This window comes from Pogona vitticeps, chromosome 1 (assembly GCF_051106095.1).
Source record: "Pogona vitticeps strain Pit_001003342236 chromosome 1, PviZW2.1, whole genome shotgun sequence".
NCBI classification, from domain to species: Eukaryota; Metazoa; Chordata; class Lepidosauria; order Squamata; family Agamidae; genus Pogona; species Pogona vitticeps.
Window position 1 is genome coordinate 290,797,735 of NC_135783.1, and position 27,122 is coordinate 290,824,856.

Genomic DNA, 27,122 nt, shown 5'->3' on the forward strand with positions numbered 1-27,122 from the left:
TAGAAATGTAACAAATAAACAAATAAAATATACCACCCATTCCTATTGCACTGTGTATGGCAGACCATCAAAAGTATGGCTTATCGGAGGCAACCCAGACACATATTGGATGATAGCTAAATATGTTATTCAGCTAAGATCACTTATATAGGAATATTTTTCTTACTGAGCATTTTTCCACTTTCATGATTTTATCTGTATCTTCAAAGTAAAAAAGAATAATTGAGTTTTCAGAAGGTTCTCTTCCTGCCATATCCTGTGTTTGGAAAATAACAAAATCAGACAACCCATGAGGATGGTAACATCTGCATTCTGTTCCAAGAACATCATGGACCAAGCTTCAAGTCCAAGTTCTCAGACTGTATTTTTTTTTCCAGATATTTTGGGTTTATCACTAAACACCCAGCTGACCACAGATTTGCGTGCCATGTCTTTGTTTCGGAGGAGTCGACAAAACCACTTGCAGAATCTGTAGGGTGAGTTTCAAGTTATAGCTACAATATTCCTGTTCTCTGCATGGATCCCAATCTAACTTGATTTAAGAGAGCACTGATAATGTTGGCATACTCACATTGTATCTCAGGTCCTTCTTGTCAAAAGTCTCATTTTTCTTTTGATTCGCAGAGAACCAGGTCTCTGAGTGATCGGCGCAAGATAGAAAATAGTGCCAGGGAGATAAAAGGGGCCGTTGTTTGTTTCTTGCATTACATCTTCATTTCCCTGAATTAATAACTTTCCAGAGGAAAATTGTCTGAAGAAGTGGACTTGATCCACAAAATCTCACATTAAAATATAGTGGTTAGTCTTTAAGGTGCCACAACATTTTATATCTTGTTTTTTGTTTTGTTTTGTTTTGGGGTGTCTTTTGTGGTTTTGTTTGCTTTTTGTCTGATATAACTTTACATAGGTTGCCTGCTGATTTTTCCCCATCAGGTTTGAAAAGATGCAGAATGACACAGAAAACCAGATCAGTGCCCACGTTCTGTGTCACTGCAATTTTTATAAGTAGTTTGGCAGCTCTAACTTTATTATCCTTTGTGCAGCATCCGAGCAATTTTTCATGCCAGTGACATATATGATTTGTGTATGTTTACTACTTCAGGGAAATAATCTGATTGCATTAGAAGTGTATCCTATAAGGAGGCTACACCAAGTGCAGTTTGTGTAATTTCTTCCAAAATTATATTGCACAGACTTCTAACCTGAACTACTAAACATTCAAGTCATGGCAAAGCATTGAGATGGGAGACCTATAGACTCCTTCTGGCATAGGTGTTTGGCCCACAAAGATTCATGGGAGAATGAAGACAGGTCCCAGACTCCCAGAACTTGCCCACTTTAGATCAGTGGTTCCCAACCACGAGTAACTCAGGTGTTCTTGGCCTGCAGTTTGCAGAAAATGTGGCGAGCATAGATGCTGGTGAAGGCTTCTGGGAATTGCAGTCCAAGAACACCTGGGTTGCTCATGATTGGGAGCCACTGCTTTAGATGATCATATTCTTATGAGTGGGGGCTGGGGGGGGGGTAAACACCAGTGTGTAATAATTATGGGGAATTTATTTTCACACCATTTCCATAAAATCCCAGGCAACATATGCATGTTATAGTCTAAAAACTAACTTTTCCAAGCTCATATATGAGTTTTTTAAAGAAATATTGCTCATTGGATTCACAGCTCCTGTGTGACATATCTTTCCCTCTCTCTCTCTCTCTCTCTCTCTTTTTTTTTTTTTTTTTTTTTGCAGGAGGGCCTTTCATCAGTTCTACAAGGAATGTGTGGAATATACATGCCCCACAGAGGACATCTACTTAGAGTAGGGGGCAGGCCCAGCTCTCCCTCCTGTACAGAAAAGGGCCATTTTTTCCTATTGTGCATGGACAAGCTGCTTCAAGACTGGAGGAGGCGGGGGCAAGTGGCAGCCTGGGAACCATTTCCCTTCGTGTTCCTAACCCTGCCTCTTTCAACGCACCTCTTTTCCTTCAGTTGCAGGTGTGGGGAAATGGGGAGGGGCGGGACGGGTGAACAAAAGGGAGTTTAATATTTTTTAAATATATAAATATATATATAAACACTTTTGGTTTGTTAGAAGGAAAGCCCCATCAGCAGAATCAGGTGCTGTGCTGTCGCCATCACAAATCATTTTGGAGAGCAGGCATGAGCCCTGGGTCTAGAGCAGGCTGGCCTGGGCCTCCCGCTACCTATGCACATGGCGTGGGTTGGCTTGGTGCGGTGGGCAGAGAGATGGCTCCCCCAGTTGTAGTAGGACACCTGTTGTACGCTGAAGAGCGTCAGTCACAGCTGCTATGGTTAGTCCTGAGCAATGCAACTTAATGAAATGAAGATGCAGAACATCTTCCACTTTGGAAGGAGACACAAGTGATGAAGTGAACCTCTAGCTGGGACCCGGGAGAGGGGGAGGGGGTAAAAGAGCAGAAATAAATGGAAGCATGTCCCAAGCATAGATATCCTGCAATTCCGAAGAATATGACACCTGCCTGTCAAAGGACCCAGGAATTATTGAAGAAACACTGGTGCCCGACCTCTTTCCCATGAAGGAGAAGAGAGTTTCAGGCATGCAGATAGCTAGGGGTTGGGTGGGGTGGGCACCTTCCCATCACATGTGATGGAAAGAGCTTCTCTGTCGCAACCTTTGCTCTGTTCTTCCCTTTTCCCCACCTCCTGTCCATCTCCAGGGCTCATGTTCATGGGGAGAATCTGGACCCTGCAAAGCATTTGAGAGCCTCTCTGTGTGTGTGTGTCTGATTCATCTTCATTAGGGGCCTGAGAGGAGCTCCAGCCATAAGCACAAATTTGAATCAGGAAGGGCTTGGTCCCACTGAGAAGTGACGCTAGGGGGACAGTGCGAGTGACCACAAGGGGCTAATAAGAGCTACAGAAAGGTGTGCCTTTGCCCTCCTCCCTTTCCCACCTGCCCCCCCACATGGGGGGGAGGGTCTGTGCTTCTGCTGGATCTGCTCTGATGACAACAATGATTAAACCTTGATGTTTCAAAGAGCCTGTGCTATTTTCTTTGTTGTTGCTGCTCAGGGTGCCTGGTCTCCGAACAACTGCTCTTTCTTTTACCTCTTTTGTGATGATTGCAAGAGCCAAAATCTGGATGACTCTTCTCCATTTTGAGGCGAATCCCCCTAGTTTGCATCTAAACAGAATTCCAGAAGCCCAGACTGTAATGCGTAAACATTTAGAAAATCATTCAGTCTTCCATTTTCAGAACTGTGTCGCTGTAAACACTTCATGATTTTGAGAAGGTCCTGCTAGGTTAATTGTGTGAAATGACTGTGTGAAACTCCCTTTGTGTAGCTTTCATTCCTGGGATTGCTTGGGATGTGAATATTTATCTCCCCATATTCCAGCCTTCTCTAACCAGGTGCTTTTCTGCATGGCCTGAAATGATCAGAAAGGGATTGTAGTCCATCATATTCAGAGGACGCCAAATTAGGGAAATCTACTGTTTCTGATATATTTTGGTCAGGAGTGATTGCAGGGAGCCTTTTGTGTGTCTTTTTCTTGTTAGGTGCGACAGGGAGTTTGCCAGGGAAGGTCGTTCTGAATGTGTTTTGTGAACCCTTGCTAGAGCAGACTTCCATGTCCTGGCTTTTGGCCATCATCACAAAGTAATACAAATATGGTGACATGTTGTCATATTTTGTTAAAAGGTTTAAAGATGGCAGAATCCCAGTAACTCTAAACAGCTTTGCTGCAAAGCGCTTTTCTAATCTCCTGGCCTCTTCTCCAGCCTATCCATTTGAGAATATGCTCTGGCAGAGCTGCTGTTTTCAGCAAAGGAGCCCTTCTAAAATGGCCTTCACAGCATATTTGATCTGCAGGGCACCATAAAAAAAAGAAGCCAGAACTTCAGAGCTGTGTGTTATTATTCTTTTTTTAAAAAAGCAAACAACTACTTATTCAAATAATGTAATCAACTTAGCAAAATAGAAAATTCCTACATGTTCACACTGTAGAATTTTGCACACAGTAACCAAATTTCCAATAGAATTTGGAATCATAGTTTGACCGAGAGCTAAGAAGGAATTCTTGGGCAAGAGGGAAAGAAAACACGGCAGGTGAGAGCCAGAGAAGATAACCATAGCAGAGATCTGGGCATAGCATACCCGTTAGTCTAACTTTTTTTTTTGCCAATGATTGACAATTCCATGGATACACTTAAGAGACAGCTCTTATAATGTTCTCTTCACAGATGGGCATCAAAGGAGGTCATCGTAGTAATACTCCTCAAAATTGGGCTCATCTCGCTTGCTCTTATGTGCTTTGTGCAGTTTTTCCGATTTCTTGCACTGTGTCCATGTCCGGAGCTGGGGGTGCTTTGGTTTAATACCGTAATCTGTGAAAACAGGAAGTAGTGGACTACAAAGTGGTGAAAAAGAAAGTAAGAACTGGAAATAATTTTTATATCTAATCTTGGAAGGATGCATATTAAAATGCAAACACCCTTAGCAGGCGTATGAACATGTGCTAGAATGCCTAGAGTTCATAATTCTTGAGAACTAGTTTCCTTATAAACTCATATTTGTCAGCCCTAGGACATGTGCCTCAGACTAACACATGATTGGGGCCTGTGTTGGCATATGTTCCCTTCCCTTCCTCACATCTGCATGCTCACCCACTGCAGTCACACACACAAACACACTCTAGCAGAGAACCCGTTCTGTCTATATCTTTCCTGATGTCCCTAGACCAGACTCTTTGGGGATCTTGAGTGTTAAGAACAAGAATGAAAGTATACCATCCACCAAGCCAAAGTGCTGCTGCTGGAGCTCCAGGGGTGCAGTGAATTCCTCGGGGACAAGTGGACTGTGTTTGCTATAAAAAATTTAAAAAGGACAAGACAAGGAACTATTAGAGTTGCTGTCAAAACTCCTGGTTTTCATTTTGATTTTTGAGTTAGAGCAAACTCCATGTACAGCCGGGATGGACAAAGTGTGGTCTTCCAGTGGCTTCCCATCTTCCCCAACCCCATCTTTTCTAGTAGGAAAAAAATGGTGAATTGTGGCTCTTGGAAGACCCCAAGAGGGGTGATAAAACTTTTAAATAGGTCATAGGGCCATCCTGTATTAATGCTTTCCAAATACAATTTCCCCTTAAAACTGGACTTCTGGCTAGTTCTGTTCTCTTTTTCTGTGGATTTTGGAATTTTTTATGGTCTCTGCAATCCAGGGAAGGCTCCGTGTCTAAATATTGCCTCCTAGACTCACCAAATCTACCCTCCCCTAGAGATTGCCTTATCTCCATCACTGTGGTAATGGCAAGTCTTCCTTTGGTGAGGAAAGCAAAGGGCAGTAGCCCAAATGAGAACGAAAGAAAAGACTTACAATGAAACGTAGACTGTTAACAGGCATCTTTCCAAGCCTGGACAGACCCCTTGCTTAAGGACTTATTAATATATTAATACACCCTGAACATTTTATGCTAACTTGTAAAAAATGCATAATAGACACCATGTATCTGTAGTATAGCATGGATTTGTAAAAATGATAATATTATACAACAAATATCCTGTTTGGGATTTCCACATGAATACTATGGAAATTAACAATGCAGAACTAGCTGTACAACTTCCAAAATGACACTGCACAGTTACCCTATTTGGTGTGGTATCTGTTGTAGAATTGGTTGTACGTATGTTGGTTAATTGATACTGCAAAGGACATCTCACTGCGTAGTGCACCAGCTTGCACAACATTAATTCAGCATGTTCCGTGTATGCTAAAATAAGTCACAATTAGAGTACATCCATTTCAGTCAATGAAACTTATGAAAGAATTGACTCATCAAATCCCCATTGATTCAGTGGGCCTACTCTAGTGTGATTTAATTTGCTAAGCAACAGTTCGGCCAGTACATAGCTGCTTAAACTTCAACTGTTTGTTTCTATTCTACTTTTCTGTTCATGCTTCCAGGATAGAAAATGTTCACTCCTTATTCTGATTTTTTATTTATTCATTCATTACATATGTGTCCTATTTTTTTTTCTTCCTCCAGTTAGCTCAAGGTAAAAAGATTTCTTCTTCCCATTTAATTCTCACATTAACCCTGTCAGGTGGGTCAGGCTGAGAGATTGGTCTAAAGTTCCAGTGATGGTGAACCTTTTTGAGCCCGAGTGCCCAAACTACAACACAAAATCAACTTATTTATTTTGAAGTGCCGATGCTGCAATTAAAACCCGAATGCTGAGGTTCAGTTTAGGAAAAAAAATGTGTTCCTGCACTGCAAGGGTTAAATGCTTGGTTTCTTCCCCCCCCCCCCCAGTGGGCAGTATCAATGAAATACTTACCGGTCCTCCAATCCCCCATTGGGCTAGATCGGTAATGGTCACCATTACACTCCTCCACTGGACCACTGCACCAGCAGAGGGGAGTGCCAAAATCCGGGATCGGAGGATGGGTAAGTATTTCTCGATGGTGACTTATGGCTCATGTGCCCACAGAGAGGGTTCCGCGTGCCAGCTGTGGGCACGCGTGCCATAGGTTCGCCATCACTGGTCTAAACTAATCCAGTGAGTTTCTTGGATGAGTGGCGACAGGAACTCAGGTCTTCTGAGATCAACTCCAACACCTCAAGCCATGATACCACACTGGCTGCTGTAGACTGATGTGCTTCTGTTATATTCCATTTGTCCTTATTCCACCATTTCTATTGTTGCTATTATTATCTTACAAAGCAGTTAAGATGTTCTGTAGAGATTAGAAGGCACACCAGGTCCTGTTTGTAAGCTTACAATCTCATGATACAAATGAAATTGAGAGGAAAGAGGAATACAAACATGGGTGACCAAGGGGAAAATGTACAGACTTCGCAAACTGGGCAAATGATTGGAGGTGCTTCACTAAATATATTTTTATTGCATTTTTGGCAAGTGCCTTTTAAAATGTCTGTTTCATGGTGTACTGTCCCATCCATTTTTTTTTTTTTTTTTTTTGCATCTCTTTTTGGGACATACAACTCTTCAAGGACATGGGTTTTTATTTAATGGTTACAACATTGTGGAGAATACATGAAAACCTAAATTGTTCAGCAAGGTAATTAATTACTGAGTTTATCCTATACAAGCACATGGTTTCCCCCCCTTATGCCAAGATAAATAACACAATGCTTACATTTAATATGAGTATTGTGCCTCCAACTTCTGTTGCAATGACTCACTATCAGATGGGGGTGGGGGGTTTACCAACCTTTGTTTAGTGAAACTCTGTCTAATTGGAGCTTTTCCAAATCTCCCATATGTGGCTTAACTGTGCTTTAAACAAAGGTTGGCTTGAGCACACTATAATGAGCTTCAAAAATCCCTTTTCTCATTTAGTGTCAATGCAAACTTAAATGGAATAACCCTGAAACATGCAACATTTGTTCCTCCTTTATGATGATCTTCCTGGGAATTTACAAATCACATTTCTCTTGCTTTGGTTTGTACCATTTGTTTTCACAAGTTTCTGCACCTTTTTGTCCTTCTCCAAACCACAGTTCATTCTTTGTATTCGGGGAAACAAAGTTTAGCACTTCCAAGCATTAGCATTACAGCAGCAGCAAAGGCAAAACAAATGTGAAAGTTTGCTCCCACTGGCAAGTGTTACAGTTGGTTGGACACAAATTCACAGTCCAAGTATAGCACTGAAGCACTGCAACATTGGCCTGTTAAGTTAAAAAGTCCAATAAACCCTGTGATCTTCCGCCACCAAGAAACACAGGTAAAACAGTGCACTGCATGGAAGACCCCAAAAAGCAATAACAGAATTACAATTGCATTGAACTATCCAGATAGTAAACCGTTTGGAATATAATCTTCCTGTCATTAACTACTTTGTTTTGGCATGGAGTTTGTTTAGTAAGGGGTGATCTGTTGAGCCCAGAAGGCTCACTTTGTTGAACCAGCTGGTTAAAGGAGGCAAGATTACTACACATCGAATAGGTCAGTTCCACCAACTAGGTGCTAAAGAGTTAGGTTGACCACTGGTCCTCTATTAGGGAGAACAGTTCTTTTGATGAAATTTGATGAAAGATCAATTGTTTAAGAAGTTTCAGTTGTCCACCTACAGGGAGTGATCAGTAGACAACAGAGCTTTCAAGTGAAGATATAACCTGGTCAGTCTTTTCCAGTTGCATGAGATTAAGTAATTCTGTTTAAATGTTTAAAATAATTTCTAACTCTGCATCTGTATTTTAGCACCTATTTTAGCACATTAGCACCTGTAATTTTATCAGAATTTGTAACCTTTTTTGTTCTCCTTTGGGGAATGTGCATACTCCTTTCTGATGATGGTCACCTGATCTACAGATGTACTTGGACTACAACACTGACAGCCCCAAACGGCATAGGCAAGGATTGATATATAATTCCTGGAGATGGAAGAGGGGGCAGAGATGGCTTATCAGTCATGGTTCCCTCTAAACTCCCATTGGTGTACAAACTCATTTGCACATTTTTTTTCCAAAACAATGATCCCTTAACTGTTACCTTTCAAGACTTGGCATGAGCCATAGTTCCTCTGCCAAGAGAAGCAACAGAAGTAGGAGTCCCATCAAGGCAGGAAGATGAAATCTACGTTGACGGTTCTCTCGCTCCTATTCAGTGCCTTCAATGGGACAGAAGGCCATTCTCAAGGCTGACAATGCCATCACAAAGGTAAAGAATATTGAGGCAATACTGGATTCCGTGAAACAGGCCTGGACAATGGGAACTATCTTATGCACAGAAGGCTTAGTCAATTACTAGGGCAAAAGTGTTCATTCTCTCATGCGGTTGTACCTGTCTGCAGCTCTGTGGTTGTGACCGATTTCTGGCATGCTGCAGTTAGACGCTGTGAATTCAAATCACCTCCCTGCATAGTTTTTGAGGTTACTTTTAAAAATTTACAGTTCCCAGAATCCTAATGACAATGGTGGGTAGGTGGTTGTGAGGGCTACTTCAGAAATGTTTCTAAGCAATATATCTTCTTGACTTCAATACATATGGCTCTTTTCCCCGTTTTCCTCCAATGAGCCTCTTTTCAACATCTTCCAAACTTGGTACCCCCTTGTTATGCCACCCTTCATTTTCATCACAAGCAGGCATGCTTATCATCTGTAAAGTTTTACTGGACAGTATAGAACACAAAACCTGTACAGGAGGCACACACTTTGCAGGCAAAGGGATTGCAACATTAGTTCTGTATTGCAAAAAGACAGCCTGAGGTGTGTGCCCCACTGCACACTTCAATCTGAAAAGACTTAAATATGGCATCCCAACAGATATTCAGCAAGGACCATGGTCTTTGCCGTCTATAACTCAACCTCTTGTGCCTTATTTCTGGCTTATACGCTGTTTAATCATCCCACTTTGCAGAACAACTGCTTAAAAGGTGGATTACCTAACCACAAGCAGAAATTTCCTTTAAGAAAGCAGGTGTACCATCCCCTTTATGGCTTCATGATCCCTGGAAACTATCAGTTCCTTGTTCTAGGCTACCCTGTGGGCAAGAACGATTACATGCTGTGTCTCTGTAGATGCCAACCACCCTTTCCAGATCTGGCTGACCACCTTAAATGGACATGACAGTTGTAGTTGACCACACAGGAATGATGCGACTGTAAACCAACCCATGGGGGGGAACAACAGTTTCAGGACAGCTGACATAAACACAGCCCTGAAATCTACACCTCAAACCACTTAGCAGGGATTGGCAAAGTACAACCCTCCCTGTGCCCCTTTTTTTCCACTCAAAAAGATGAACTGTCATATCCTACACCTTGTGAAAAAGGAGAACTGCTGCCCTTGGAGGGTTCCAGCGCAGCAATACCTTTTTCTACAGACAACAACTTTTTTGCAGTTGCAGTGGGTTTGAGAAGGTGGAGAGTAAAGCCTTGGAGGGCCCCAGAAGGTGTGTTTCCCACCACTGACTAAGAGCAACTCTTCAAATGTATATGATGTTGGCATCAAGCCTGGTCTTTAAGTTCCCTTTTTGAAGAACGTAATTCAACAAGCATTACACCAAAGTTGTCAAAGCCTCTGTCTCCACTTGCCGGCTCCCTGCTAACAGCCTGCTCTCTAAAACTTCCAAGCACATGCTTCCTTCTCTTTTCAAAGATTATCTATAAACTGTGAAACTGAACGCCCTCCAAGAAATAGCAAAGAATTAAGCAGGAAAAAGGACAACAGTGCCTGGTAGACCAGATTCCAGCTGAGTGGCATATGGACCTCTCGACCTGTGCCAAGGAAAAGCATAGCCAAGAGCAATCTTGGCTTGTTGCCCGAGCTAGCCAGAGGGGTGCTCAGTTCCCTGCCAACTGCAGTGCTGGACTGCAGGGATGTACATAGCAGGTATTTGTTGGAAAAGCCAACCAGGAGATACGCTTAAGAACTGGTTTGCACAATGAGCCCAATTGGCTTAATGTGAGCCTTGAAGCTGGTTTTCAGCAGTGGGCTTCCGCCCCATCTTGTGGAGTATGTGATGTCATAAAAAACAAAGAGTGGCTTCCAGGCTGATCTCTCTTTAGAAATTGAGCACTCCCACCATGCAAAACTCTGTCTTCTACCTCACTAGCTAGATCTCTGAATGCCTGGCAGCCTGACCTAGAAGCCAAAGAGCCTTACTTCCTGTGATTCACTGTTTCATTACCTCTGAATTTCTCACTTAGGACATGGGAGAGATCAAACCAATGAGCCCCAAAGCATGCCCGCTGCCCAGGTTTATTGATTTATAGCCATACAAAATACATACAAAAGGAGTCCCCCTCACCCGCCCAACTCCGAAGCCAGTTATATCAGAACGGAAAAGGGAAGAGCGAAAATATTTGAGGTCCCAGTCTTTGTAGTGTTCATTGTTCACAAGAAGATACTTCCTTTTAAAAAAAATGCAGACGAGCCCTTACTGGTCTCCTGAAAACAATTTTTCATAAGCCATAGACAGGCAGGTTTGTGCGGCTTCTCATAGGTCTAAAGGCTCCCTCCCCTCAGGATGAAAGCATCCTGCCATTCCAAGCTGCTTCTTTTTCAGCCCGAGTCACCCTCAGCTTCAATATTCCAAACCAAGACCAGCTCAGCCCCAGTTGTAAAAATATATTTTCTGCCAGGCTGGCAAGTAATCCATCAATGGACCTGAAATGGGGGAAAGAAAAATAATCAATCGTAAGAAAAGTACATGTTTTAATTTTTTAAAAAATATCAAATATGTTTGTGTAACTGCTGATGAGGTTACCCCACGTGAGAAAAATCGCAGGTAGGCTAGGGCTAAGGCATGATAACGTAGGAGAACGGCACCTGGCTCAATGGAAGGCTGGCCAGTAGAATGCAAGATGGGCTTGTGTGTTATATGTCAAGTCCACATCAACTTACCATCACTAGAGATGGGGGTATTTGTATTCGTATATATGAATATCCCCCCCACGGGTGGGGATAGTGAGGGTCCACTCACAATTGCGCCACTGCCGCCACCGCTACGGAGCCTTTCAATGGCTCTGGAGATGGTGTTTGGCTCACGACTCCTGGCAGGAGGCAGGCCAAAGAGGGGCTCGCCGAATGGGCTCTCCAGAGCCACTGGAAGGCTGGTGGTTGCAGCAGTGGCGGAATCATGAGTGGACCATCCAGCTCCATGGCACCGGACCCTCGTTATCTCTACCTGCGAGGGGGAAGGGATATTCATGTACCCCCATCTCTAACCATCACCCTAAAAGGGTTTTCAGAGTTTTGTGAGATATTTAAGGAATGGTTTTACAAGTCCCACCTTCCAATCTAATTTCCATGGCCAATTGGGGATATGAACCCAATTCTCATAAGTCCTCACCAGTCTATCTACCACCCTACATTAGGTATTCTTGTAATGCAAGATACTCTGTCCTTAATCTGGGGTAGAAAACTTGTAACCTTTCAGATGCTCCTTGATTCCAAACTCCCTCTTCATCCCTGGCCACAATGATTGAAACTGATGAGAACCGAAGTCCAAAAATATCTGGGGAGCTCCAAGTGTCGTGGTTCCTGCCCATAACCAACTGGGTGCCCTGACAGAAAGAATGGGGTTTGGTGGATTCCTGGCTGTCATTCCTGTAGTTTTCCACATTTACAAAGACTGTTTTGTTTTGTTTTGTTTTGTTTTGTGTTGGTTTGTTGGTTTGTTGGTTCGTTGGTTCGTTCGTTAATTTGTACCCCGCCTATCTGGTCAAAACGACCACTCTAGGCAGCTTTTAGATACCATCTCTTAAACCCGGTTAAGCTTCATTGCTGTGAAGGCTGGGGGGGGGGGAGGGGTCGATGCAATGATGGTAGGGAATATCTCACAATAGCTACATCATTAAGGTTATACATAGTCTCCTCCTACCCAAGACTGAGAGAAACAGTTTACATTTCTAAAGGTTAAGAGAAAATTCTAGTATGCTGCATTTGGGAACCTAAAGTTTTTCCAGTCCCGTTTACACAACTGGAAGTAAGTACTTTTAAACACCTTCTTTGTGATAAATTCCATTTTTCTAATCAGGAAAGCATGAATAAATTATGTAAAAATTGTAATTCAAGAGTGGGATAGCCTTACTCTTCTTGCAATGCAACTATATCTCATCAATTATTTCCAACATAACATAGGTGTGGCCTCAGTAACTGAGGGACGAGGAATATTCCATGCTTTAAGGTGCTGGTTTGTGTTGTGTTGTTGCATTTAAACATGCTTAAGAAACTAAAAAGTAAATACCTTAGTTACTGTTGGCAGGTAGGAAAAGTAAAGTTTTACTCTTTAGAAACTGAAACTGTCATGGAAACTAACTACAAAGGCAAGGGTGCTGCCTTGGAACTGTAACTGCGACTACTTGCTTAAAACGGTTAATTTCCCAATCTCTACATGCTTCTTTCCCTGTACAATAGTTTTGTGAACAAATACACTGATCCCAAGATTGAGGGAAGACCCCCCCCCGTTCTGTTTCCTTTCAAGAGGGGCAACGACAACAGACATCAACTTACGAGTGACTAGGCCAACTCCAGGGACGTAATCAGCCAGCAGGCGCAGCAGGAAGAGGATTCTGCCCCTAAGGGAACAGAGGAAAAAGTCAGATGAGCTTCTGGGAATGGCTTCCTCCCCAGTAGAAAAGGGTCCCTTGAAATACAATGGAGGACAAAAGCTGTCCAAAATGCTCAGTGCTCAGATGCCACAAATTTCTGGATAATCTACTCATTCAGAAATCGTACTGGTTCCAGGGAGGGTGTTTCTACTAGAGTAGATAATAGTCAGCCTGACATACATACTCAGAGTATCTGTCATAGAAGGGAGATCTCAGCAGATAGTAGAGTAGCAAGACAGTCCGGCGTCTCAGCTCTACTCGCTCCCGCTTGTTGAGATCTTTCATGTCGCTCAGTGAGCTCAAGCTGAAGAAGGTAAGAAAGCAGAGAATTAACGGGGTGGTTTCTGCTCCTTGGTGTGTATGTGTACGTTCAGAGAGAAATTCCAGCTCATTCTTCCAAAAGAGAGAGAGAAAGAGAGAGAGCGAACACATCAGAGTTGCTAGGCATCAAGACTTCTTTGCATATAATGCTCCCTAACCTGTCAGCCCTTCCCCTAATCTCAGCCCTGAGGAATTCTGCACACACTCAGAGGCACTCTGTGCTCCTCTATCATATATTCCAAAACTGAATCCCATCACCAGTTCACTGGTTCCACAAAAGCAATCTGCTCCACTTCCTCATAAAGGTGAAGGAAGAACCAGGCAGCATAGGAGCTGCAAAAGATGAACATCAATGACTCCCCAGCCACTCAGAGAATTGCTGCTCCTCCCATTAAGCCAGGAGAAATACATTAACAGAAAAGTAAAAGACCAACAACCATGTTAGAAGAAACCCACAAAAATTAAAACCAAACTGAACCAAAATGGATCTAGGAGCCAGAGCCCCTTTCCCATAAACTGACCTGGCAACATCCAAGACTCCTGACAGCAGCCAAGGCTTCCAAGACTTCTGTCCCCAGACCCCTAAGCTCATCACTGTAAACAAGAGTCAAGGAAGAAGGCCAGTCGTGTGGGAAGAGAGTATCTCCAAGGCACTGTGGGGTCTGGAAGGATGCATAACGTAAACCTCAAAGGAAATCAGAGCTGTGATAATAAAACAACAGAAGCTGATGGGAAGATATTCTCCAGCCAAGTGACTAAAGCGAGCTCTACACAGCTTGCCTGAGAGTCACGTCCTCTCAACATTAAGGACAAGGTCACTTTACTTTGAGGCTGCAGCTCTCCCTAGTGGCCCACACTGCATACCACAAGAACCACTGAAGACCAGAGTAGGATACAGTGAAGTAAGGGACGAGTAATATAGATGGACTCAGCAATAGTTTCCTGGATGCTCAAAGGGGTTGGAGGCTGGTCGGTCTCCATCGCTCTTCGGTTCTGCTTCTCCTCTCGCTGCTGAGGTGCACCCCAGTGTCTGGAGTGCAGCGACGGGGCTGGAAGTAAAACAAAAGGCACCCCTTTTCATGGACAGCACACTTGGGAAGAGCAACCTGTCCTCACACACTTATATTTGCAGCCAGGTGACACATGCAGAAAGCAAGACCCACTCTGGGGGGTAGGATGAGAGACAGATAGAAAAATCACACTTACTGCCATCAAGAGACCGCACAACCCGGCTAGAGCGCTTCCCCACGAAGATCTGCTCCTTTCCCATCGAGTTGCTCTCCATCTCTGTCAAGAGACAGGTGCATAAGACCACAGGCAGGGAACCCCTTCTCATCGTTTCTTGTCTGATCACAGCAGCACAGCCACTTGTCCGGTGAGAATCCACCAACTCACAGGAATGGGGGAGGGTAAAGTTGCCATGAGAAGTGGGCACACTGTGCTATAGCCGCGGTGCCGCCATTGTAGGAACTAAAGCAACAACCACACCCCTTGTACCCTCCAGGTTTTCCACTCTTGTTATCACCAGCGAGCGTGACTAATGGCTAAGAATTCTGGGAACTGCCACCCAAAATAGCTGGAAGGCACCTATTGGGGGAAAATGGGTCTTAAAAAATGCCATGCAGCACAAACATGAAGCCTGGAGACCCTACTGTTAATATCTGAACATAGGCAGCAGTGGAGCTGCACAATTGTCTGGAGCCTCCCCTTCTCTGAAAGAGAGGGCAAGGTAGGGAAGGAGCCGGGCCAACATTCAGCCCAGTATTAAAAAAATCTGTGGGGACCCAACTGCGCTGCCAGGGATCTTACAGTTCAAGATCCAAAAAACCATTTTTTCCAGAGCACACTGATTCAGCTCTTGAGGCCACAGCTCTGGCTGAACAAGAGAAAGTGGATGTCTGCCCCCTTCTAACGTTGCTGGCCTTCCCCAACCCAGTGCCTTCCTGATGTTTGGGCCACAACATGCTGCAACTACAATCCACTCTAGCCAGCGGTGAGTGAAGATGGAAACTCCAGTCCAAAATCTAGAAGGAAACAATTGGCCCAGGCTTACTCTAATCTAATGCCCTTAATATTCCACACAAACTGCAAGGAGTGATATCACTGACGGCTCACTGAAGGGGTGGCCTCTCAGAATCGCACATGATCATCTTGAAGTGCACCATCTTCTCAGAAACAGAGGTGTGCACTTATTCCATGTTTGAGCACAGCACTACCTGTGCGTGCTGGGGTTCTCACTTGAAATGCATGCTGACAAAGAGCAATACAGGGAAACCACGGAGACCAGGCAAATGTTTTTCTTCCTTGATAGGCTGATGAATAGAGGAATCCTTAAGCTGAACAGCATGCAAAATGCTCTTCTGTTTTCCAAGATTAAGCCAAAATGGTGGCAGTCACAATGCTCTTGACACACAGTACCTTTCTGCTGCAATGACTGCCTCCTGTCTAGCGGCACAATGGGGGGCGATGTCTGGATGCCTGCTTTATACCAGAGCAGCAGCAGGAGGCGCAAGATGGCCCTGTGGGTTCGAGTGAGACATGAGATGTAAGCAACAAGCACATACTGGGATCTGCAGTTTCACAGAGGAAGTGGGAAAAAATACAGCCACATCTATCCTTTGCAATAGTAGACTTCTCACACTCTTGCTTTTGCAACCATGTCTGGAAGCTGTTCATTCTCCTCTACAGGCTCAGGCTGAAATGGCTGTGTAAGGACTGTGGCCTTTCATGAAGGATAATCTATAGCAGGGTTGGAAGGCTTACACAATCATGGTCCCTGAAAAACAGCTCATGCTCTTGGGACACAGGCTGAAACCAAGTGTGGCTGGGAAAGAAGCACAAAGGATGGGTAAGTGACTCTTTGTAGAGTCATTCTGTATGAAATGGCAAACAGACCCACCCCTCTCCCCACTAGTGAACAGGGCCTGCTTGGCACACACCGACCTAACACACCTGAGTAGTGGCCTCAACCAAACGAGATTTAAATCCAGCTCTCCCAAAACCCTAGGTGTCAACAAAGTCCTCATTTGCCTTCATTTGCCTCATTTGATAACTTCATCTTCCAGAAGGTGGAAGAAACTATGAGGATGAACCATCTTGGATTAGGTCCTAACAACATGGAAAAATTAGTTGACCAGGTGGAAATAATGGAAACTTTGGGTGAAGCTCACCATACCCCCTTGGAATTTATTATACAGTGGTGCCTCGCTTGATGACGATAATCTGTTCCAGCAAAATCGCTGTAGAACAAAATCGTCATCAAGCGAAAGTAAAAAGCCCATTAGAATGCATTAAAAACCAGTTAATGCGTTCTAATGGGCGAAATACCTCATCGTCCAGCAAAGATGCTCCATAGGTGGGCCATTTTCCGGTGCCTGTAAAGCGAGGAAACACAGCGGGGAGCCATTTTAAACAGCGGGGAGCCACTTTGAAAGCCCGACGATCAGCTGTTTTGATCATTGTAAAGCAAAAAGTCGGTTCCCGAAGCAGGGAACCGATCATCGTAAAACTTTTTTTCCCTATCTAAACATCATTCTGCGATTTCAAAAACCTAATTCTTAAGTGGATTCGTTGTGGAGTGGGGTAATCGTTAAGCGGGGCACCACTGTACTGAGAAAAAGAAAACTGCAGTGTTAGAAGTACTCTTGATTTTAGAAAAACTGATTTCAATGTGCTTAAGGAAACACTGGGTCATATCCAGTGGTCAAAAATAACGAAGCCCTAGGACAAAAGACTAAAGAACTGGGCATGTTTAACCTTGAGAAAACTGAGGGGATATATGATAGCATTTGTCATATACTTGAAAGATAATAATACAGAGGAAGGGCAGAATATGTTCCTGATCATCCCAGAGTGCAGAACACATAATGGCCTCAAGTTATAAGAAGCCAGTTTTTAGCTGAATATCAGGAAAAACATGTTAACTATTAGAGCAGTACAACAATAGAATCAATTACCTCGGGAGGTGGTGAGCGCTCCAATACTTGAGGCATTATAGAAGATATTGGACAAATATCTGTCAGATCTGCTTTGACTTGGATTCCTGCAATGAGCAGGGGGTTTGACTCAATGGCCTTATAGGCCCCTTCCAACTCAATTATTCTATGATTCTCTGATTCAAAGAGAAAAGGATTCCATGAAGGATGGGAAGTTCTTTGAGGTGAGATATTAAAGGCATAATCACAAATAGTTCCTACAAGAAGGAAAAGTGAATGTACTGGAAGAAAAGATGTCTGTATAAGGAGTGAAGAGTACAAATGAGTAACCAATAATTATACAGAGAAGGTTAGGAAGATAAACACTCAAAATGAGCTCAGGCTTGCAAGAGAAATTAAAAAAACAACAAGGGATTTTTCAGCTATGCTTGAAACAAGAGGAGGAACAAGGAAATGCTAGGTCTGCTATGAAGAGGGATGGAGAAATACCAAATGGACACAGAATGAAGCTAGAACTGCTGAATGTCTATTTTGTCTTTGTCTTCTCCCAGAAGAACTGTGCTCACCTTAGTGTAGGTAGAATAAAGGAAGAAAGGAGGGGGCTGTCATTTAAAATCAACAAAGAGGTGGTACGAGCACATCTGGTGGCTTTAAATGAATTCAAGTTTTCTAGACAAGACAAACTGCATTCCAGGGTATGAAACAAACTTGCAGATACATTCTTGGAGCCTCTGTCTCTGATCTTGGAAAACAGGTGTGGTCCCCAAAGACTGGAGGTGAGCAAATTTCATCCTCCTCTTCCAAAAGAGGGAAAAAGAAGATCTAGGCAACTATCAACCAGTCAGTTTGGCAATGATTCTAGGAAAGTTCGAGAAGAGGTCATTAAACAGTCAGTCTGTGAGCACCTAGAAAAGAATGCTGTAATTTCCAAGACCCAGCATGGGTTTCCCAAAAATAAGTCATTCCAAGCTAAGGTCATCTCCTTTTTTTGTCAGAGCTTTGTAGGTGAGCAGATACAGACATGGTGTATCTTTGATTTCTTGGATATTCTAGGAGGCAAGCTAGTAAAAAGTGGACTAGGTGATTCTGTAGCTACAGTAGTTGAGAGGTCAAAAGGTGTTCACCAAGGGTTCCTTACAACGTATCCTCTAACTTTCAGTTCCACTGGGCGCCTCTCTCTCACATGTGACTTTGCTCCTGCATGCGCAACTCACACCCCCCCCCATGCACAGGATTACGTGACGACTGAAACCTAGCGTAATTGCTGTGCAGAGGGGGGGAGACAGCTGTGCAGAGGGAGGCAGAGGCGCACGCGCGCACACAGCTGAGGGAGAACTGTGGTTCCTTATCATCCTGGAAAGAAGTGGCAGGTGGGGTGCCACAGTGTTCTGTCTTGGCCCCAGGACTGTTTAGCACTTTTCAAAATTGCTTGGATGAGGGTGTGAAAGAATAGTCATCAAATCCGCAGACGACATCAAACTGGGAGACTTAGTTAATACTCCAGAAGACAAAATCAGCATTCAAGATGACCTAAAGGCACTGGAGAACTGGACCAAAACTAACAATGTGAGTTTCAAAACAGGAAAAAAATGTAATGCTAAATTCAGGAAGGTGTACAAAGAGAAGATGGATGACAGTTAATTTGACAGTAGCACATGTGGAATGGATTTTTAATAGATCACAAGTCAACACTGTGATGAGATGGGGAAAGCAAATATAATACTTAGTTGCATCTACAGGAACACAGTGTTAGGGCAACAGGAGTAAGAACACCAAAGTATTTTGGTCAGATTTCTCTTGGAATATTGGGTCCAGTTCTTGGCACCTCAGTTTAAGGAGGATATTGACAAGCTAGAACATGTCCAAAGGAGGGCAGCCAGGATGGTAAAAAGTTTCAAAACCAAGCCATATGAGTAACTACAGAGGGGAACTGGATATGTTTAACCTGGAGAAGAGAAGATTAAGAAGTAATATGACAGCCATCTTCAAACATTTGAAGGACTGTCGTGTAGAAGAAGGAGAAAATGGTTTCTTATAGCTCTGAGGGTAGGATCTGAACTAATGGACACAAATTAAGAGAAAGGTGACTGTCTAAACATGAGGAAGAACTTCTTGACAGTAAGAGCTGTTCAACAGTGCAATGGACTACCTCAGAAAGTGGTGGATTCTCCTTCATTGCAGGTTTCTAAACAGAGGTTGAATGGCCACCTGTCAGGGTTGTTTTGGCTGTGGATTTCCTGCCAAGGCAAGGACTTGGACTTGATGCAAATCAAGAGGCAGGTGAGTCTTGGGTTCCCTTCCAGCTCTACAGTTCTACAATTCCATGAACTTTCCCACTGAACACTCACTTGGCGACCTGGATGAGAACAATGATGGTCCACCGGCCAGTCTCTCCCCACACCTTGGCAGCTCCCATCTCAGCAAAGACCTCCAAGCACTCAAGGACACTCAGCCAAGTGAGCAGCTTCTGCTGGGGTAGCGACTGCAAAGCAAGAGGCAGTGTGTGAGACGACATCACCTGGTTAGCTTGTTCAAAGCCCTCTCACAGACTCTACCAGTACAGGTCTGTTGAGGCCCAGGAGAAGTAAAAGATCCACCCAAAGGCAACCACAAGACTCGGATGGAGTTCACATGGAACACCCAGCTTCAAATATCCTAGTTGCTACAGAACAGAGACGGGCAATCCGGTGCTCCCCAAATATTTTAGGCTAAAATGCCCATAAACAATAGTCAGCAGAACCAAAGGAATTACAGTGGTACCTCAACTTATGAACTTAATCTGTTTTGGAACTGCCTTCGTACGTCGAAAAGTTCATAAGGCGAAGTACCATTTTCCATTTACGTGCATGGGAATGAAATTAATCCATTCCAGCATTTCAAAAAATTACCTTTGGAGATCTCAAAGGGCTTTCCCCCTGACATCAGAGGAAACCCTTTGAGAGCTCCGAAGGCAAAAAGGAAGGGATAAAGGACTGGAAATTCGAATTTCCAGCCCTTTCTCCCTGACTTTTTGCCTTCGGAGCTCTCAAAGGGTTTCCTTTGATGTCAGGGGGAAAGCCCTTTGAGACCCGCAAAGGCGACAAACGGCTCCGTTTGCAAAAAAAAAAGGCATTCACTTGCGAATGGAGCCTCGACCTTATTTGTAGGTCGAGGCTCCGTTCGCAAGTCAATGTCAATTTTTGCGAACGGAGCCGTTCATAAATTGAAACCTACGTATGTAGGGGCGTTCGTATGTCGAGGATTGACTGTCTGAGTGTTGTGGCTGAAAATGTATACACGGTGCTGGACATCATACTCTAAATTTTCTGATTCATGTCACATGAAACAACTAGACCAATACTAAAGGATGCCTTCAGACATTTGCTGCAGGAAATAACCAGAGAGATTTCTGCTCTTTTCTCTTTCATGCTAACTGTACACTTTCCTGCCTGCCCCACTGCTGGGTTTATGATTACACTAGTTAATCAACAAGACAATTCCAAGGCCAGCATGAAGCAATATAACTGGAGCAGTTTATGTGAAGAAACATGTTCCAAAGTCAGTGCTTTCCATTAATAACACAGTTCTGCAAACATTTACTTCATCTGCAATCAGTCAAATGCATTTATTATAGCTCACTGAGTTAGGTCTCCGGCTGAGGAACCAGAGCTTGGGGGCTTAATTCTCCACTGTGCATCCCGGGAGCCTCTGTGGCCTTAGGCAAGCTGCATGGTCTCAGGATGCCCCCAGAAGAAGGGAATGGTAAACCACTCCTGAGTACACTCTACCTAGAAAACCTTGAAAAGGGTTGCCATGTCAATACTGACTTAATGGCACATGATTATCATATTTATGAACTCCATTAAACACAATGACTTTCCTCTGAGTAAACTGTATAATTGATCTTTAAAACCATTTTTGTACTTCTAATTCAATTTTCTGAGTCTAAAGAAAGCACACACACACACACACACACACACACACACACACACACACACCACTGTTGCCAACAATGAGAAAAACAACAAAATAAAAGTCTGTCTTTCTCCAGAACCTGTAATTGGTTCACATATTAAAACTTAAAAACACTGAAGGCCAATTTTTAAAAAATTACTGTAAATGCAAAGGATCGCCAACTTGGGAACCCTTGAGGGCAAAAGGAAATAAATAAATTGAAATACAGTTGAATTAAAACTTCTACAGCCATCAAAGCACAGCATCCGCTCATGAGAACAAACATCAGTAATCTGCCAAATGCCTCAATGATCAGAAAGATCTCTGTCTGCTGCCAGAACAGCAACACCTGGGCAATATGAAGTAGCTCCAAGGTTTACAGAAACCTGAAAAGTTGCTAGGAGAAACAGAAAATTGTTTGTTGCAGTGCCAGCTGGAAAACTGAACAGAAAGAAACACTCAGATATTGTAAAAATATCTGTTTCAACTTTTCGCACTTGACTGAATAATCTCTCCTTCAATCTCAGGCCTTAGTACTACCTATGTACCTTCAAACTTTCCCCTAACCTCAGTAAGGCCTGAGGTTAACTTTTTGCCACACTTGTGAGCTATACCAAAAGCTGATATTCTTAGTGCAGAAAAAAATCTGCGCCAAAACTGAAGAGTTGTGTGTAACGTTCAGCCCTGCCCTCACCTGTCTGTCACAGGTGAGCAGTGGAAAAGGCGCCAATGCGTGAATGGAAGGTGGTGCTAAAGGGGGAGGGTCTTGGATATAAAGGGCATATGAGAGGCAGTTTAGAGATTTGTGAGTCTGTGAGAGAGTGAGCCAGAAAGTCAGTGAGAGTAGGGTTCTGTGTGTCAGTGAGTTCAGTGAGTGAGAGAAATTGATTAGCAACTTGTGATTTACCTATTATACTGTATATTACTGATCAAATAAACAAGTTTAAGTTTCAAAGCAACACATGTCTCAGTAAATAATTGGTACTGAATTGATATTGGTGGCAGCAACTTGTGAAGGAGAGTGAGCACCTCCTGGAGGCCTGAGATAATAGAGGCTTCAGTGCGCTCGCAACATTGTGTTGTTCACTTTCTCACTGAAATCAACAACTTTGGTTCCAATGACAGACCAACTCCTCTCTCCTGAGGGAATTACAACAAAGGCATTGCAGAAGACCTGAATGACTGAAAAGGTACCAACAGATATGTTTTGGAGGCCACTCTAACTTTCATGAGTTTTCCATAATGAAATTACTCCCCACACTACAGTTTGTAAGCAGAGGATGACCAGCAGTCACTCAAGATTCAAGAAAACAGAAGCTTCAGAGCCTACCTGTCAAAATGATGGGATGCAAGAGAAAGGTATTAACATTTCAATATAAGAGACAAAGACTGGGCACAGCCTCCACCTTTTGCAAGGAAGAAGATTCTTACCACTGGAAGGGACTGCTGCAGTTCTCTCCGAAGGATCCAGTCATTTAGCAGCACCAGCAAATTGGAGGCAGAATACACTAGGAAAGAGGGGAAAATGCACAATTTGAGATGAAAAAGAAAAAAGACACTGCTTTTACAGTGGTCTTTTTCAAAGGACAGACTAAATGAGTCTTCACCGTTATCTCTCTGCAGATCTTTCCAATTATGCACTACTTCAGTTGTGGACAGGTAGATCATAGCCTTGACATTCCTGCATAATGCAATGCAGTGGAACAAAAAAGTCCATCTGCTTCAGTCTCATCATTGGCATGAGTTGGTACCTTCAATTTTATCATCAAAGTCTGTGTTTCAAAACAGGTACATTCGTGTTTATTGTCCTCAGCCATGCTGCTGCCTCCAAAATTTAGTCCCTTAAAGTAAAAGTGGAGGTTGCTCAAAATTAGCAGAAACAAAAAAGATCAAGGATTGACTTTTATTTTTAAGAAGGCAGAGAGATATGCCAAATCCTAGTACCACCCCCATGGAGTGACACTAGCCACTCTTCTGAAGATACCTGGATATTTACTTAGCAATGCTAGAATAATGAATGAATTTGGTGAATCCTGATGAATTTAAAGTCCACATAAGGAACAGACTTACATTACAAAACTCAATTGACCATGCACCGGAAAAGCCATGGACTGAAACCAGAGCTAGTATTAGAGAAGAACACAAAAAATATAATTTCTGTAGTAAAAAGAAAATAAACGCTTGGATGATGGAATGAAACACTTAAAATTGTAAAGGACAGGTGAAAAGTAAAAGGTGACAGAAATAGGGTCAGAACTCTGAATGCAGTTTTTCAGTAACTGTCACATAGAGGAAAAGAGAACTATTGCAAAAAATAGTGCAAACAAATAATAGAAAACAAGAGAGGAAAAACAAGAAATCTCTTTCAGAAAATCCAAATCAAGGGGAATTTAAAGCTTAGATTAAGAATGCTGAATGACCAACAGTGAAGCACACCATCTGACCAGGAGAAATTGAAGGACAATAGAAACATCCACTGGGGGAAGGTTCGCATCCACAAGTAGCACTATCTTGCAAAGAAAACCCAGACTCTACTCTTATAAGCTAATGCTTAACTGCCTTTTTAGCAACAATGTAGGCTTGCTACAAGCTCTGCTATAATGGGTTAGGTTTTTTTTGTTTTTTACAACAACCGCTTATTTAGACAATAACCAGTATCTCCTCCCACACCTATATTAGTCTGACAGAAGGCTGGTTCATTCAGGGAGCTCCGTAGGTGAGCAAGGACTAGGAGCCCACTGCTTGATAATGGATAACACTGATGATTTTGCCTTCTCTGGAAAACGAGGGAATCCCCTCACTCCTTCTTATTCTCCCAACAGTGAATACGTAAAGTAGTCCTGGGGCCCTCTTAACAATTCTCTAACAATACTTACCAAGCTCAGACAGCTCATGAGAGTCAGAGAACCGACCTGAAAAGTAAGTGTAGATGAGACATCAACAATCATTCCACACTCTCTTGAAAGAAGTCCAAATATGTTTTCCTGAGGGAAGTTCCTTTTAAAGCCATTTTACACAATTACAGGTCTGTCAAAGTAATGCTTAACAAGGTTTGACATTAAAATTTCCTACAGAATCCAACACCCTCCCATGAGTGCTGCATCATCTCAGCTAAAAGTGATTCAGATTCACATTCCCTATAGGGAAACATTCCTTATAGGAATAACTATTCTACAAGCTGATTTTTCCCTGCCACAGGAGAGGGTTTTCAGGAATATAACCTCAGCATTCCCATATGATTGAGAGACAACAGAGATAGTGTGAAATCTTGATTTCAATTACACAGTCACAACTGGTTTAAAGCATTGATTTTTACTGATGTATCATGGTTAAATCAGTTTGGTCTGCTTTCTTATATTTTCTTCACCAGGTGTACAGCTACCCTGTCTCTGGAGGCACACATGTTGAAACTGAGTCTGCCCTATTTTGGGCACATCATGAGGGGGCAGGGCTCTCTGGAAAAGATAATAATTCTGGGAAAGAGGAAAGGCAGGAGGAAAAGAGGAAGACCAACTATGAGATGGACTGATTCCCTAAAGGAACCCACAGGCTTGAGTTTAAAAGAGCTCAGCGAAGCAGTTGAGGACAGGACATTTTGGAGACCGCTCATTCACAGAGTTGATATAAGTGGGAGGCAACTTGACATAACAACATAACAACAACTATCTGGGGGCTAGAATACTTGAAAGACTGCCTTCCACCATACATTTTACAATTGTTTTCACATGGCTGTTCCATTTCCTTTGCTAAGAAAGGCAGTGGGATCCTGGACAAGACCTTTTCTGCACCAGCACGGGGAAAATCCCTTCCAAAGGACTGATCCCATATTTTCCAAGTTTTAGCTGAGCCATAAATATCTTTTGTTGAGACTGGCCTTGATCGTTTTTATTTACTGCTCCAAATATTTTAAGGTGGTTTGCTGTACATCTGGTTTTAGCAACTTGTTATAAAAGATTAGGTGATTTATAAAAGGCCCATGTTTAGAAGCAGGCTATCTCTGAACACTATTTGCTGGTATCACACAAAGAGGCGCTTGACTTCACAACCTGACACATGAGAGTCCCAGGACAATGCTGGCTGGGATCCAAAGGCAACCATATACTGGACTAGTCAGATTTTTGATCTGACGAATTAGGGCTGTCCTCAAGTTCTTAAAAATTGGAAAGCAATCTGTCCTATGACTACTAAAGGCTCCAATCAAAGCTTGCATTCCAGAGTGGGAGCTCAGAGTTGTCTTGCAGTGCTGGTTGTAATTGGAGCACTTTCTAAACAAGATGTCATCACTCCTGCGATAGAGATCTGCAGCTTTGGCAATGCAAGGATTTGATGATGGTGCAGGCATTTCATACCTAGATTATTATGTGGGCTGCAGTAAAGAGAGAGAGAGAGAGAGAGAGAGAGGAAGAAATGGGGAAGGGTTTAACTGAAGCACAGGGTCTTTTGAAAATCGAGTCCAGTAACAGGCTAGTCCAACAAGGACTAGAAGCAGAGCGCCTCCAAAACCATGACTCTGATTTGGAGCCAGACCTAAAGAATTCGAGGAAGGGAGGCAACAGCCATTTTACCTCTGCCTTTCAGGACTGCCATCCTTGAGCATGCACCAATTCATGACGGAAGAAGCCTTACCCGAGGGACTTCCTACGTAATTATTCAAGTATTTCGTACATGAATCCCGGAAGGAAAGGGAAACTGAGGAATAAACAAGCGGAGTAACCTTGCCCCTAGCAGATCATGAGTGGTGGGAAAGGGGGGGGGGTTGCTCTGACTCCCTGCACCAACCTTCTCCTACGCTTCTGGCCCCGATCTCTCAATACCCTACCTGGCAACAGGTAGGAGAGGGCGCGCACGGTACTCTCCAGCTGGGTAGTGGCTGCCGGGTGCCGTTTCACGTAGTCTTGATAGCGATAGCACAGGTGTCGCAGCCTCTCCACCGGCCCTTGCGCGGATCCAGACATGGTCGCTACCCAAAGAGAAAGTCGGGAGGAGGGAGGCTCCCCGTTCCTATACTTCCGACAACACTTCCCCCCCCCCAAACCAAACACACACACACCCCAATATCCCTGGCGGTACACGCGCTTCCGGGTCGCAATTCGCTCTTAGCCACGCCCCCTCCTCCTGTCTAAGCTTTCTCTCTCTCTTTTCCCCGCCCTACGCTACCTCCGCGCCTGCGTTAACACCTGATCGGGAAGACGGGGGCGAACCCAAACTAATCGAACGCCGAGTTCGAGCAGCGAGAGGGCGAACGAGTCGAGCGCAGACGAACCGGCGCCGGCTTTAAAGGAGGTTTTCTGAAAGGCTGGAGAGAAAGAAGAGCGCGCGAGCGGTGAGTCCCGCGCGGGGGAAGCGGGTCTGCTGGCCGGCATTGCAATTGCACAGCGCCGAGGGGGCTTTCCTTCCTTTGTCTATCCAGGGGTGTGTGTGTGTGCCCCGGGGAGAAGAACCCCTTTAGGAGTCCTAGCTGAGGCGGCGGCGGTGGCAGTCGTCGGGGCTCGGTCCTGCCCCTGGCCAGGCGTGGCTGTATTCTCTCTGGGTCTGCCTGCTTTATAGCAGGTGCCTTGCCAGCGGAAAGGTCGGGACGGTGTCCGTGCCGCCGCCAGCTCAGTTTCCACACGTTTATTGCGAGGTGGGCGGGAGAAATGAGGCCGGGTGTGTGTGTGTGTGTGTGAAAATGAGCCTGGACGGGGACTTCCTTTGCATCTATGGGGGATGCGCCGCTCCTTGGCCCGCCTCAGCAGCTGAGGGGCGGCGGCTGCAGTAGCAGCAGGTAGTCGTCCGTCCGGTGCTGGAGACGGCGTTCGTGGGGAGGGTCCCGGGTGGTCCGGAGAGGCAACTAGAACAAGGGAAAGGAAAGCTGGAAAGGGAGCCTGACCCGGACC

At 43.9% G+C, this 27,122-nt stretch overlaps 3 protein-coding genes and 1 long non-coding RNA gene across 10 annotated transcripts in view; 2 read left to right on the forward strand and 2 right to left on the reverse strand.

Moving 5' to 3' along the window:
- The window catches only part of MAPK8IP1 (mitogen-activated protein kinase 8 interacting protein 1), a 76,422-nt gene extending 73,408 nt beyond the window's left edge, over positions 1-3,014 (forward strand). For all 5 annotated transcript variants that reach the window (XM_020798544.3, XM_072985995.2, XM_020798563.3 and 2 more), the window contains 2 exons: positions 378-476; positions 1,746-3,014. In XM_020798544.3, coding sequence (XP_020654203.3) covers positions 378-476; positions 1,746-1,818 — 172 coding nt within the window. In that variant the 3' untranslated portion in view covers positions 1,819-3,014. The remainder of the gene's footprint in view (positions 1-377; positions 477-1,745) is intronic.
- A 1,194-nt stretch (positions 3,015-4,208) lies between these two features.
- Positions 4,209-4,853, reverse strand: LOC144587948 (uncharacterized). Its single transcript, XR_013543219.1, has 2 exons — positions 4,767-4,853; positions 4,209-4,364 (listed from the first exon to the last, which is right to left on the reverse strand). It is a non-coding gene; the product is annotated as an uncharacterized LOC144587948 (long non-coding RNA).
- A 5,831-nt stretch (positions 4,854-10,684) lies between these two features.
- On the reverse strand, positions 10,685-26,401 carry PEX16 (peroxisomal biogenesis factor 16). Its single transcript, XM_020798583.3, has 11 exons — positions 26,066-26,401; positions 24,123-24,158; positions 22,678-22,754; positions 19,662-19,795; positions 15,797-15,897; positions 14,585-14,665; positions 14,275-14,427; positions 13,900-13,972; positions 13,242-13,361; positions 12,960-13,024; positions 10,685-11,111 (listed from the first exon to the last, which is right to left on the reverse strand). Exons 1-11 carry the CDS (start codon positions 26,199-26,201, stop codon positions 11,053-11,055), a joined length of 1,035 nt encoding a protein of 344 aa, XP_020654242.3. The 5' UTR covers positions 26,202-26,401; the 3' UTR covers positions 10,685-11,052.
- Positions 26,373-27,122, forward strand: part of LARGE2 (LARGE xylosyl- and glucuronyltransferase 2) — a 65,079-nt gene continuing 64,329 nt past the window's right edge. Inside the window, exon 1 of one of the 3 annotated variants that reach the window (XM_072985992.2) lies at positions 26,373-26,569. The gene's annotated coding sequence lies outside the window, so the exon portion shown is untranslated. The remainder of the gene's footprint in view (positions 26,570-27,122) is intronic. The other 2 variants (XM_078389607.1, XM_078389627.1) reach the window with 2 other exon arrangements.